The 14026-nt window shown below is 39.3% G+C and overlaps 1 protein-coding gene across 4 annotated transcripts in view; it reads left to right on the top strand.

Annotated features, from left to right (window-relative positions):
• The window catches only part of palld (palladin, cytoskeletal associated protein), a 160021-nt gene extending 152006 nt beyond the window's left edge, over positions 1 to 8015 (top strand). For all 4 annotated transcript variants that reach the window (XM_049481247.1, XM_049481256.1, XM_007245327.4 and 1 more), the window contains 3 exons: positions 60 to 225; positions 4100 to 4233; positions 5816 to 8015. In XM_049481247.1, coding sequence (XP_049337204.1) covers positions 60 to 225; positions 4100 to 4233; positions 5816 to 5976 — 461 coding nt within the window. In that variant the 3' untranslated portion in view covers positions 5977 to 8015. The remainder of the gene's footprint in view (positions 1 to 59; positions 226 to 4099; positions 4234 to 5815) is intronic.
• Positions 8016 to 14026: the final 6011 nt, after the last annotated feature.

The following is a 14026-nucleotide window of genomic DNA, read 5'->3' as shown; positions in this document are numbered from 1 at the left end:
AATCAGTACGACTACCACAGTATTTGTTCCTTAAACATCTCCATCACCCTCTGTTGTAGCTAAAGAGATGCACAAAGCCCCCACCTTCATTGAGAAGCTTCAGAACACAGGTGTAGCAGAGGGTTACCCTGTTCGCTTGGAGTGTCGTGTGTCTGGAGTCCCGTTCCCTCAGATTTTCTGGAAGAAGGAGAACGAGTCCATCACTCACAACACAGACAGAATAAGGTACTTCATTTTCATCAATTATAGTCTTTAATCTAAGCTTTAATCTGAGCTAATTTACATTTATTTACAGCAACTGCTTACAATTACATTTGGTGTTACAGTGAAACCAACAAGCACAACAAGTTCTTTAAATAAAAAATAAATACTTTCAAAAGTAATCTGTATAAAGTGTAAAGTGTCTACATCTACAGTGTCTCCAGAATATTTGTGACAAAGATACTTACTTTTATTCACCATAAATAAACCGTTATTTTTATACAGCCCTCCTCATTTAAGGATGCTATATTGTTTGGGACATTGGAATTTACAGGCTTCTGTATTATTTTCTGTTTTGTTGCTTCATCAGTGCAAGCATAAGATTCCTATACAGCTCTTGAAAAAAATAGGAGACCACTTAAAAAATCAGTTTCTTTGATTTTACCAAATTGAAAATCTCTGGAATATAATCAAGAGGAAGATGGATGATCACAAGCCATCAAACCAAGCTGAACTGCTTGAATTTTTGCACCAGGAGTGGCATATAGCTATCTAAAAGCAGGGTGTAAGACTGGTGGAGGAGAATATGCCAAGATGCATGAAAACTGTGATTAAAAACAGGGTTATTCCACCAAATATTGATTTCTGAACTTTTAAAACTTTACAAATATGAACTTGTTTTCTTTGCATTATTTGAGGTCTGAAATCTGCATCTTTTTGTTATTTCAGCCATTTCTCATTTTGCAAAAACAAAAACAAAAACTGAAGTGGTCGCTTAATTTTTTTCCAGCGCTGTATTTGCTTCCAAGCTTTCACCTCTGAAGTATGTAGTTGCCATTGTTTAATACCAGGACATGTTTTGTATTAGTGAAAGTCCTTATGAGGCTTAAAAAAAAGAATAAAACCATCATATATATTGGTAAAATGTTGGGATTTCAAAAATCAACAGTGTGGATTATCATTAAGAAGAAGGAAAGCACTGTTGAGCTCAATCACAAATGGACTGGTGGGCCGAATAAGCTCTTCACTGCGGATTGCAAAGAGTTCTCACTTATTTTCAGAAAAATCCACAGTTGTCTGTCCGACAGATCAGATCAGCCTTTAGATGGCAGTATGTATTTGGCACAGACTTAATGAACATAAATTCAGGCTGCAATGCAAGAAAAAAGAGCATGTGGACCACCTACGATCCAGAGCATACCACTTGATCTGTGAAACCTGTTGGTGGGGTATCATGGCTTGGGCCTGCATGACTGCAACAGGTACTGGTGCACTTATTTTTATTCATGATGTAACTGCTGAAGGAAGCAGCACAGTGAAATCTGAGATAGATAGGAACATCTTATCTGCTCAATTTCCAGAAAATGCCTCTAAAATCCCTGGGTGGAGCTTCATCCTACAGCAAGATAAGGATCCCAAACATACTGTTAAGGCAACACGGGTGTTTTTCAAAATAGAAAAAATAGAAAGTTCTTGCTAGTCACATGATTTCAGTAGACAGAAGACAAAAATGAGCTACAGCTAAAAAAATAACTACTAATTTAGAGACTTAGCAAAGCATCACCGGCGATGATACTCAGCACCTGATGATCTCTATGAATCATAAGCTTCAGTGATTACATGCCAGAAATGTAGAAACAAAAAAACAACAAAACTTAACTGTGTTAAATGCTATGTCTTAAGCATTGCAGTGCCCTGAAATGAGGTGCAATTACCAGTAAATTAAAGTCTGAAATATGTTTATTTTAATCCCATCTGATTGGATTGTTTCGATTTTTTAAGTGTGGAGCAGTGGGGTATATCAATGAAAAAATGTGTTTTTGTTTCAAATATTATGGAGGATTATCTATTATCACACTGTTCTCCATTTTTTTTAACGTTTTGTTTTAAATATGTTCAATAGTTGACACAAAATATTACATCATTAACAGGAGAGAGATATATACTAAATATAGCACACTGTATGTTGTTTTGATACATGTGAAAGCTTTTATTTATATTATTAAAGAAATAAATCTTGATCAGGAGATGCTGGTTCGAATCCTGTTCATGTAGCTTGCCATCTGCTACCGGAGCACTGAGAGAGCACAATTGGCCTTGCTCTCTCTGGGTAGGTAAATGGCGCTCTCTCCTGATGGGATGTCAATCAACACAAGTTGTCTGTGAGCTGATGTATCAGAACCGAATCGCTGCGCTTTCCTCCGAGCGCGCTGTGATGCTACTCAGCAATGCAGCATCAGCAGCACTTCGAAAAGAGCCAGTGTCTGACTTTACATGTATCAGTGGAGGCATGTGCTAGTCTTCACCCTACTGGTGTGTTGGGGTATCACTAGTTATAGGGGGAGTCCTAATAAGTAGGTTGTGTAATTGGCCGTGTAAATTGAGGAGAAAATAAAAAAAAAGAAATAAACCATACATTTAAAGTACCACATGTGTTGCGGTCATTTGATATTTCTGATATTTTTCCATTTTCAGCATTATTAAAAATTATTTAGCTAGCTGAAATCTGCTAATTCCCACAGGCCAGTTATTTCTCTCTCTCTCTCTCTCTCTCTCTCTCTTTTTCACTTTCTCTCTCTCTTTTGCTGAAGGTATGTTTTATTCACCAGCAGGCCAAGCCGCTGCACACCGGCAGCTCCTTAAATGGCTGCTGTAGGGCGACTGCAGCAGACAGGCTGTCTAAACTGCTACCACATGTATACACAAACAGCGATGAACATGGTCTTGTAAAGGGGAGCATACACACACACAGTAAAATATGGACTGCTACAGACGCTACTGTCTGCACCACCTCAGAGAGCTGTTTAAAATTCATGGCCTCCACACTGAATTGGACTTTATTTAGAACAGAGAAAACCAATTAGTCTCAACCAGTGTGAGTTTTGCAGAGTAATTGGTCGGCCACATCAAGCAGGAGACATACTTTTATTGGTGCAGTTTTTGGCAGAACAGGCTTCGTGTTTGTATGTACTTTATGCTCTGTGAGGGGAACTGTACCACAGTTGGTATAGCTGGAATTAAATTGGGATCTAATGGAATGCTTTCTAAACAAGCTTTAACTAATATGTATGTATTTTTCGCACTATACGGCTCACCGGATTATAAGGCGAACTATCAATAAACATCTGATCTATTTTCATACACAAGGCACAACGGATTATAAGACGCATTATGTGAAACTAGTAAGGAACAGGGGTGCTGCCATGTTTTCCTTCTAATTTAGCAGGTCTCACCACTGGGAGGTGAGACCTGTAAAGATAAGCTTAGTTAAATAAACAAAACCAGACAACACAAATAAGCACTAGATGTTAATTTACACAGATTCCTCTCCTGAAAACTGTTCATTTGGGTGAATGAAGCACTTACATTTATTTACAGTCAGCTTAGATTACAGATTTCCTCTAAGGCTGGAGCGTTAGCATTAGCGGCTAACCGCTAATGCCGCCTAACTGTAGCCTGACAGAGCTACACGAAGGAACCCTGAATGCTCCGGTAAACCAGGGCAATATAAGCTAGCGGTTTGTTCCACATAGCTTGTTTTAACAGTAAACGCGCAGACTACACTCCCCTCTGAACTGCCAAAAAGCTAGCGCTTCGCTGGTAATGCTTATGCTGCTCCACCAGTGCTAGCCAGGGTTAGAGGCAGACTACAGGCCGATTAATACTTACCTCTGAACGGCCAAAAAGCTAGCACTTAGCGGGTAATGCTAATCCTGCTGGAGAACTAAACTGAAAACCCTTAACTGGCTTTACTGCTCCTTACAACCGGACTGGTAAAATTCATACATAAGGTGCACAGGATTTTAAGGGAAAAGTAAAGTATGTCTTATAATGTGAAAAATGCGGTAAAATTGTCTTTTAAATGACTATTACAACTTTTCTAAATTTCTTTTCCCAGCATGCACCAGGACAACTTTGGATACCTGTGCATGATAATCCAGCCGGCTTTGAAGGAAGACGCGGGATGGTACACTGTCTCAGCCAAGAACGAAGCTGGCATTGTGTCTAGCACAGCACGACTGGACGTACACAGTAAGTTCATTACACACTTGAACAAACCAACAGAGCTTTAACAAAAAAACACACCTTCCTCTCACGCTGAGGTGTGAACGTACATCAGGTTTGAAACATTTCATTGAAAGAGGCCCAAAGAGATCAAACAAAGGAACTGAGCGGGAGCCAGAGTGAGGTGATATCTGATAAGAATGTGTGTATGCGTAGATACAAATCCACACTGCACTCAGCCAACAGCAGCAAACTCCCTTTCTGCACTGAGTTGTGTTTCCACCGTGATTTCTCCAGCCAGTGCTGTGTGTTTGCCATTAACAACATTTTAAACAATCGTAATCTCCGCTCAAATTTGTTACATCTTACATGGGTTCATTAGTGCAGGTTAAACCAACACAAAGCTGGCAGCTTCCCCTCACTACTGTTATGCAAGCCACTTGTAGAGGGGATGTTACACTGGGTGTTACAGCAGCAACCACACTTTTACTAGTAAAGTTAAAGAGTTTTACAGTGTTTGAAATCCTTTTTTGATGGTTCTACAGTACAGGCCAACAGTTTGGACACACCTTCTCTTTTTTAATGTGTTTTCTTTATTTTCATGACTGTTTACATTGTAGATTCTCACTGAAGGCCTCAAAACTATGAATGAACACATGTGGAGTTTAATGTACTTAACAAAAAACAAAAGGTGAAATAACTAAAAAAAAAAAAAATTATATTCTAGTTTCCTCAGAATAGCCACCCTTTGCTCTGATTACTGCTTTGCTCACTCTTGGCATTCTCTCAATGAGCTTCAAGAGGTGGTCACCTGATATGATTTTCCAACAGTCTTGAAGGAGTTCCCAGAGGTGTATAGCACTTGTTGCCCCTTTGCCTTCACTCTGTGGTCCAGCTCACCCCAAACCAACTGGATTGGGTTCAGGTCCGGTGACTGTGGGGGCCAGGTCATTTTTTGTTAAGTACATAAAACTCCTCATGTGTTCATTTGTAGTTTTGATGCCTTCAGTGAGAATCTACAATGTAAACAGTCATGAAAATAAAGAAAACGCATTGAATGAGAAGGTGTGTCCAAACTTTTGGCCTGTACTGTACATAAACTTTTTCAAAAATGGTTCTATATAATACCAATTTTCTCCTTAATTTCCAAGACCAAATACCCAACCCACTCATTAGGACTCCCCCTATTATTAGTGATGCCCCAACACCAGGAGGGTGATAAGTCACACATGCCTCCTCTTTTTTAACTGCTCGGAGAAAAGTGCAGAGAAAAACGCAAGACCAATTCGGGGCTCCAGTAGACAATAGCAAGCTACATGAACAGCATTCGAACCAGCTGGCTTACCGAAGTGGCTTAGCCCGCTGGGCCATTTGAAGCTCTTTTTTTTTAATACCATATACACAGCCATATTAAAATATTATGATAGCTTCTGTGTTTCTACATTCACTGTCCATCTTATCATCTAGACTGATCATATAGAAACTCTTTGTAGTTCTATAATTGTAGACTGTAGTCCTAGTCCTATTCTAGTCTATACACTTTATTATCCTCCTTTCGATGATCAGTACCTCATTTTTTTATAATTCTGTATTTCTGCTTTCTTCTCAGCTCAATGGCAGCAGCCAAACACCCCTAAGCCGAAGAAGGTGCGTCCCTCAGCCAGCCGCTACGCTGCCCTGACGGAGCGGGGCCTCGACGTGAAGGCAGCCTTCTTCCCTGACTCCAGCCCTCTACCCCCCGGCACCCTGGTGGAGAGCGACGACCTGTAGACGTGGCCCCAGGCCTGATCTATGAACCCAGACCCTTTTGACCCAAGTGCCACTGTCCCCACCTTAAACACCTCCCCCAACCACCACCACCAGCACAACTACCAGAGAAAGCTAAACCTGACTTCAAATCAGTGGATGAAGAAATGAATCTGAATCAAAGCCAGTCAAATGATTCATTTGAGTCTGGTTGGAAGACCTCCTTTTTCTTGCTTTTGTTTTTATCTTTTTTTTTTGGTCTTTCCTGATGAACAGTGGGGGACTTGTGATGGGCACTGCATTGAGGTCAATATTAAAATTTACTTTTGGGGATTTCTCTCAGTCTACACACACACACACACCTACATATACACATACAAATCAGACCAAGCTGATTTGAGGGAGGAGGTGCTATACCCATGATCACCTTGTTCTGCCATCGCTGGATTATTTTCACATTTCAAGTTCCTGCCTGAGAGATGATTAACCACAACAGAACGCTTAAGTAAAAGATAATGCCTTTCAAATAAAGTAGCATGTAGTTCTGCATGTGTTACAAAGGTGCCAACATTTAATTCTTCCGTAGTATTTACTCAGTGCCTTACTTTGTATTTATAAGCTGCTGGAAATGAGATGGTCTGTTCATTTCTAGCAGAGAGAGAGAGAGAGATATTTTTGGGTAAACGTGCAGTGATTTAGAGGTGGAATTGATGTGGATATTGCTGGGGATGCATTGGAACTTGGATAGGACTGATTTGAGTCAGATATGGGGCTTAGGAATCTGTTGAGGGGGTTCAGAAATGGACTTAGTGGACTTTTCTATGTGAACCGCTGCGGCGTAGCTGTAGATAGACTGAACACACTACCACAGATATCCACACAGTCTGGATTTAGCATTAGCACAATGCCATAGATATTGCACAAGGCCGGGCCTTATATATATATATATATATATATATATATATATATATATATATATATATATATATATATATATATATATATATATATATATATAAATTTTTTTCTTGATCTTGAGGGAGTGGAAGGGTGAGGTGGTGTTGTAGTTGGATTTGATGAGATTGATGTGAGTTGTGAGGTTGAAAGATGGTTTAATAATGACTGGTGTTTCCTCAACTTTTTCATTTCTAAAACTGATAGAAAAGCCAGATAGACAGGTGGAGGAGAGGCCTGTGAGGAAAGGTATAGGGAAGGTGGTGTGAGGTTACTTGTAGGCATGAATAGTTAGTTGAGGAGAGAATGAAAGGGATTGGCTCAGTTGACTGAAAGAGAGTGAGAGTGAATGTGGTGTCATTTGACAAAACAAGTGTTTGGTTACGAAGAATTCAAACTACATGATGATGATGATAACGATGATGATTGTGTTGGGTATACACTTCTGTTTTTGAAGTTTGGAATCACAAACACACACACAGATGCAGTTAGCAGGTTATAGCAATGGCGGACGCGTGTTTACCACAGTATGTGACTGTATGCTTTTTCAGGAGAGGAGGAAGGAAAACAGTGGAGTTACAGTATTTATACTTACACAGACTCTTACATTTATTTTAGTGATTTTCTCAATTTTCTGATTGCTTTTTATTTTTAACTGACAGACTGTGTACTGCCATCACACATTATGTAGACCTTTCCTGTTTAGACCTTTTAATTTAATAATAATAAATAAATACAAATTATATCAATAAATAAACATACATACAATGTGCACGCAACTCTGGTACTTAATGACTTGTGGAGCGATTTCCTGGACAGTTAGATTGACATAAAAAAAAATGCACAGCGTTAAATCTCTTGCAATTCTGTTTTGATAATATGTATCTAAACATACGACTACATATTTACACTTTGCCTTTTAATATTTTTAGCAGTTACCTCTGTCTCAGCTCCAATGCATTATGGGACTCATGCTGAACGATTTTATTGTATTATTTTTTTTCTTTTCCCTTCCATTTCCACGCCAATCTGTGCCTGTATATGGAATGCTCTCCTGACTCTTATTTTGGTTTATGACAATATAAATAAAAGTCTCTGGAAGTACTAAAGTCAGTGTTTAACTTGCTTGTTTTTGATATAAATATACTGGTACCTTTATTTAATCAGCCTTTAAAAGGGCAGTCTTAGCTGCAAATATCTTTATCTCCAAACGTATGTGGACACACCTTCTTTTTACAGAATTCAGTTGCACTTAACTAGCTTGTATAATCTTTGTAGGATAGCAATGCAAACAGAATTGGTTTCCCTGGAGGTCAGTCATCATGCCCAATACCAAGTGTTATCTATAGGGGTATTAAGGACCCTACTTTTGATCTCTATTGGTATTAGATTAATGTGAAACAGCGTTCTCTGAAGTGATGGAGCCCCATCTTATACCCTTGGGGAGCTAAAATGGCTTTGGAGAGCCATAAATAATCCTCGAACATCATTTATTGGCGTCACTAGTGCTCTTGTGGCCAAATACAAACAAATCCTCACAGTAATGTTCCAAAATGCTGTGTAAATCTTTTCTGAACAGTACAGGCTAATACTGCAGCGAAGGATCCTGATGTGAGAAGAAAACTTGGGCGAACGTGTCTACATTTTTGATCATACAGTGCATTTATATGAGGATCTTTGTGTAAGTTAATCTAAAAGGATAAATATGTGTATGTGTAATTTTTAACCCTCCTGTTATGTTCATTTGTAAGGAACAGCAATGGTGTTCCCGGCTCAATTTGACCTGGTGCATGTTTAGTTGTCAAAAAAGATCCTAACAAGCACTGTGAATATTTCATTACTAACTCCATTACTAGTTAGTCCATTAATATGTAGTGCAATGGTGTTCCTTACCTCTAACAGGTAATGGTTCAATTAGGATAATTCATGATAATTCATGTTTAAACTTCTTTATTACTTTTGAAAGTTTTTACTTTTAAAAAACACTTAAAACACAACAGTTTTTGTTCTAGTTTTTGCAGGGGGCGGATGCAAATATGTAAGCTGAACCATTTTTATATTATATGTTGATTACACTAGAAGTTTCATACTGAAAAAAATACTTTTTCCTAGATCTTCAAACTTTAAAACGGTCAATTTTACCTGTAACATAACAGGAGGGTTAAGATAAGCAAGTGAACTAACAGTAGAAGTATGATGCTGCTCTGCCTCAAGTACTGTCCAATGATTCCATCTTTAATTCTTTAAATGTGGAAACATATCAGGTTTCTCCCGTGGCTTCCTTTGCCATTAATAAAAAACCCTTCCACACAGTCTAAACCTGAACTCGTAAATCATTAGCAGCTCTGCTGTATCGTGGCTGAGAATGCTGAGGCTGGTGTTATAATTGTGTAGGAGGGAGAGTCCTGTTGGGCAGAGTTTACTCTATAATAAACAATAATTCACTGTGAAAAAGATTAACTCATATCTAACTGTTCGCCAAAGTATTTTTTTTTTTTTTGCTGAATGTTAACATGACCTGCTGACTCCTAAAAGCCTTTGGTACATTTCCAAAAGTATCCAGCTACTTTAAGATGAAGATTAACCAAAGTCCTGATATTCTGTATACCACCTTCTTTTTTCTCATCAGCTCCACGGACCATTCTATAATTATAAACCGTATTCCTCCTGTTCTCTGCATGCTTTGCTATCCTCCTTTTACCCTGTTCAGACACAGCAGTGCTGCTGCTGTTTTTTTTTACACTGTGTCTCTTCACTGTCCATTCTATAAGAAACTTTTTTCCTTTTTTTTTTATTTATTTCTAATTTTTATCCCATTTTCTTCCCAATTTACAAGGCCAATTACCCAACCCACTCATTAAGAGTCTCTCTATCACTAGTAATGCAACACGAAGGGCATGAGGACTAGCATATTCCTCCGAGAGCACTGTGATGCCACTCGGCAATGCTGCATCAGCAGCAGTTGGAAAAGAGGCGGTGGCTGAATTCATATGTATCATAGAAGGCAAGACTTGGTTCCCATACATCAGCTCACAGATGCCTTGTGCTGACCGACATCACCCTTTACAGTGATGTGGGGAGAGAGCGCTATCTACCCACCCAGAGAGAGCAAAGCCAATTGTGCTCTCTCAGGGCTCCGGCAGCTGATGGCAAGCTACATGAACGGGATTCAAACCAGCATATTAGACACTTTTATCTAGCTGCTCCTCCTTGTAGATATAAAGTCAGAGACAGAAGCTCATCGGTTGCTGTACAGCTTTTCTTGGTCCTCCTCTAGTCCTTCATCAGTGTCCACAGGATGCTGTCCAAAATATGCTGCCCACAAGATATTTCTGGTTGGTGGACAATATTCAGTCCAGCAGTGACACTGAGCTGTTTAAAAACTCCAGCAGCACTACTGTGTCTGATTCATCAAATCAGCCAAAAACACACTAACACGCACCACCAGGGCCGCTGCTAAGGTTTTGGAGGCCCTAAGCATAACTGGTCAGGGAGGCCCCCCCCCCCCAAAAAAAAAAAAAAAAAAAAAAAAAAACACACACAAACACAAAAGGTTTACGCAAAATTTTACTATTTATTAAAATTACACATGTAACTGTGAATATTTACAACGTTATAAGTAAGGCCAATAACAGTGAAGAACAGCACAAGAGTACTATTTATAATGTATAAATAATAAATGAAACGATGCATGTCTATTTTAAGCAGTGGACACGTCATTTACACAAGCCAGCCTTAAAGGTTATGAAATTATCGTTTATATTCGTGGTGTATTTATATCAGCCTGTCAAAATCTATAGAGCTGTCTGATCCTGCTGTCATACAGACCATTTGGATAGTGCACTGACGGCATTAGTCAATAGGTAGGCTACTCTGTTTATTAATTTTTTATTAAAGTCACTAAAAATCTTCAAACTACACTACTACTATTTGCAAACGTGCCACGTGCCTTGCAATACCCAGATTAGTTTCTAGTTAAGCGTTTAAAGCTACCAAATCAGCAAAGCCAACGTAACAGCTCAGGCAACACCACTGAACATGAAGTAATCAAAACTATTTAAACCTTTAACATCGAAGTTACTCACCAGAAAGGGATGCATGGGCCTCATCTTTCTCATCTTCTTTTTCTTCTTCTCAGCTCCAGACTCAAACCGTCGCTTCATAGTTGAATTACCATTTAGTAGCAACTTCGCGCGGTGAACTTGTCTCCTGCCAAACTCAAGTAGCGTTGCTACTTTAGTTAGGACTAAGGTTGCCAGATAAGTTACGATTTTTCATCCTATTTGTTTATTTTATTTTAAGTTTTTAACTTACACAAATATTGCACTGGACAAGTTTTTGTATAGAATGGCCACATACACTTTAAAAATGGTTAAACATGCGCAAGATTTAGCGCCTCCATGCATTTTTTGATTATTTATTTGACTGGAAAATGTCACATCTGGCAACAACCAACAGAGCAAACCGAGCCGTGCCATTTCAGGCAATAGGGGTGGGGGCATTATATTATGCACAAAAATAATAACGTGCCGCTTTTAAGTAGTAGAGTAGGTGCCCCATGCAATGTTTAAAGACAAAAAAGATGAGCGTATCATAAATAATTCACATTGGGTTTTAAATTTAATAATGTCATAATTTCAACACATTTCATTCTCAGTCAATTTGGCTCCCTGCAACTGCAAAATGGTTGAGGCCTAACGCTGGCTGCGTTGTCTGCGTATGCAGAGCGGCGGCCCTGCGCACCACCACCGATGCTAGTGTCACTGCTGAGAAAGACCAGACAAACCAAGTCTCCCGCATTTCGGTAGTGGCTCCCTGATGCCCGCGAGTCACATATAATCTCCCGGAATTCAGAACGAGTGTGGGAAGGAGAGAGAGAAAACATTAGGCTTGTTCGAGATGCGGCTGCGCCTCGTCTTGCTGGTCAGCGAGAGCAGCCGCGTGCAGGTGGGCGGGGTGGAGGAGCGGAGAAGTCAGGTCGGACAGTCTCCACCTGCAGCCCACGTGAACAACACAGGATCTCGCGATGAATGCGCTGTTTGTTTACTTCTGGTGTGAATAAAATCGCAAAAGTGAAACAGAGATAACATGAGTGTTATTAAATTGAGATAAAAACTTGTTATAAATATTCACAAAACATACTGTCATGTTACAGATGTATTGTGTAGTACTAAATTAATAATGGGATTAATTTTTTATTTGCAGACCAGCTTTTCTGTCCTTTGTTCTTGGAAATAAATACATCATGCTCATTTACACAGCTTTAATTGTTTAGCGCATTTCACAACACAAAAACAATAGAAGAAAAGAAAAGTAGATCTCAGTATAATAGTTATGTAGGTTTAAAGATAATTAATAAGAGCAGTTCAGGGCGCTTTATAAAACAGTAAAAATGATAGCAGTTGAGCTTTATTATGATATAAAATGCAGATTATGAACAAATAAATATTTTTGAATACTGCATGAAAATGAACTGTCTTGCTACTAGATATGACAGTGTAAATACTGTGTTTTTTAAGGGGTTTTAGAGGAGATATATATTTTAAAATAAAAAGATTCACACGTGATAGGTGTCGGTGGATCTTCTAACCAATGGGGATTAATCTCTGTCGTCATCAGGGCGGCTCTAGGCTCCCGCAGTTGGTGGGAAGCAACTGCAGCGCCTGGGTCAGACGGCTGCAGGCAGATTTCACTCGCGGGACTATAACGCCGGAAGTCATCGTCACGTGATGAAGGCGCAGACGCAAGTCGGACAAAAAAACTAACCAGCATGCACCATACCGAGCCAGGCGGCGATCGGACTGCGCAGCGCCGGGTTAAGTCGAACAAGCCTATAGAGTGCAAAGAGTCTGTGAGACAGCCAATCAGTTTTTAGTGTGGGCGGGCAGTGTTTTTCCCCCCTCTCGGATGGGATTTGTTCAGTGAGTGAGAGAAAGCAGATCATGGCAGAGGCAATATTAATAATTATATAATAAAATAACTGTCAATTTTTGTCAAATAAAGGCTCCCCCCCCCAAAAAAAAAAGGAAAGCAGAGGCAGGGCCTTCCAAAAAGAAAAAAAGATACAACTCATGTCACCTCTGAATACTCTTAATTTAATAAAAAAAAAAGTAAAATTAGTTAATATAAAACTAAAGTTTCGTTTTCCTTTAGTGTGTGCAAGTTTTTTTTTTTTGTTTTTTTTTTGAACAAATGAAGAGAATTCTGAATCAGTTTTTCTGATTTTGCAATATTGTTATTTAGAGCATTTATTTGCAGAAAATGAGAAATGGCTGACATATCAAAAAACGATGCAAAGCTTTCAGACCTTTCAAAAATCAATATTTAGTAGATTAACCCTGGTTTTGGCATGTTCCCCTCCACCAGTCTTACACACTGCTTTTGGATAACTTTATGACACTCCAGGTGCAAAAGCAGTTCAGTTTGGTTTGATAGCTTGTGATCCTCATCTTCCTCTTGATTATATTCCAGAGGTTTTCAATTTGGTAAAATAAAACATTTGGAGTGATATGATAGTGATGTTATTGACCCAAAACTAAATCATCCCACCATCATCAGTAACTGACCTGATGAGTGCAATCAAATCCTTACAGAACCAAGTATGTCAAGTATACAGCCTTCCCATAATACCTGTTTGAGTCTGTTTTTTTTTCATTAAAAACAATCCTTTTTAGCAAAAACACTGGATGAACAGATGATTTGGACGTATGGTTCTGATGATAAGTTACTAATGATTGGGTTTAGAGTAATGAGTGTAGGAGCTGGTATGAGTGTGTGGGTCAGAATAACACATGACATCATGTGGCCACTCAGATGCTCCACTAGTCAACCTCTAACCTCATCCTTCGCCACCATGAGCCTGCAGTGGTAAGCCGAACCTCCAAATCACTCGCTGTGCTAAAAATACCCTCAGCCCACTCGTAATCCAGCCCAGCTGTAGCCGAGTAAATGTGTGTGATGAGGAGGAGCACAGCGTCTATCATGGGATAGAAGGATAAAACACGGGCTTTCTGTTACACCAGAAGAAATGTTCCGACGTTCAGACCCTATTTTTATCAATGTGAACATTAAGCAGACAGATGTTGTGACTTTATAGCCTACCAGCCCGACTGTTCCTGCT

The sequence above is a fragment of the Astyanax mexicanus genome, chromosome 1, assembly GCF_023375975.1.
Source record: "Astyanax mexicanus isolate ESR-SI-001 chromosome 1, AstMex3_surface, whole genome shotgun sequence".
Classification (NCBI taxonomy): Eukaryota; Metazoa; Chordata; class Actinopteri; order Characiformes; family Acestrorhamphidae; genus Astyanax; species Astyanax mexicanus.
Note: the sequence above shows the minus strand (reverse complement) of the source record. Positions and strands in the feature narration are given on the sequence as shown.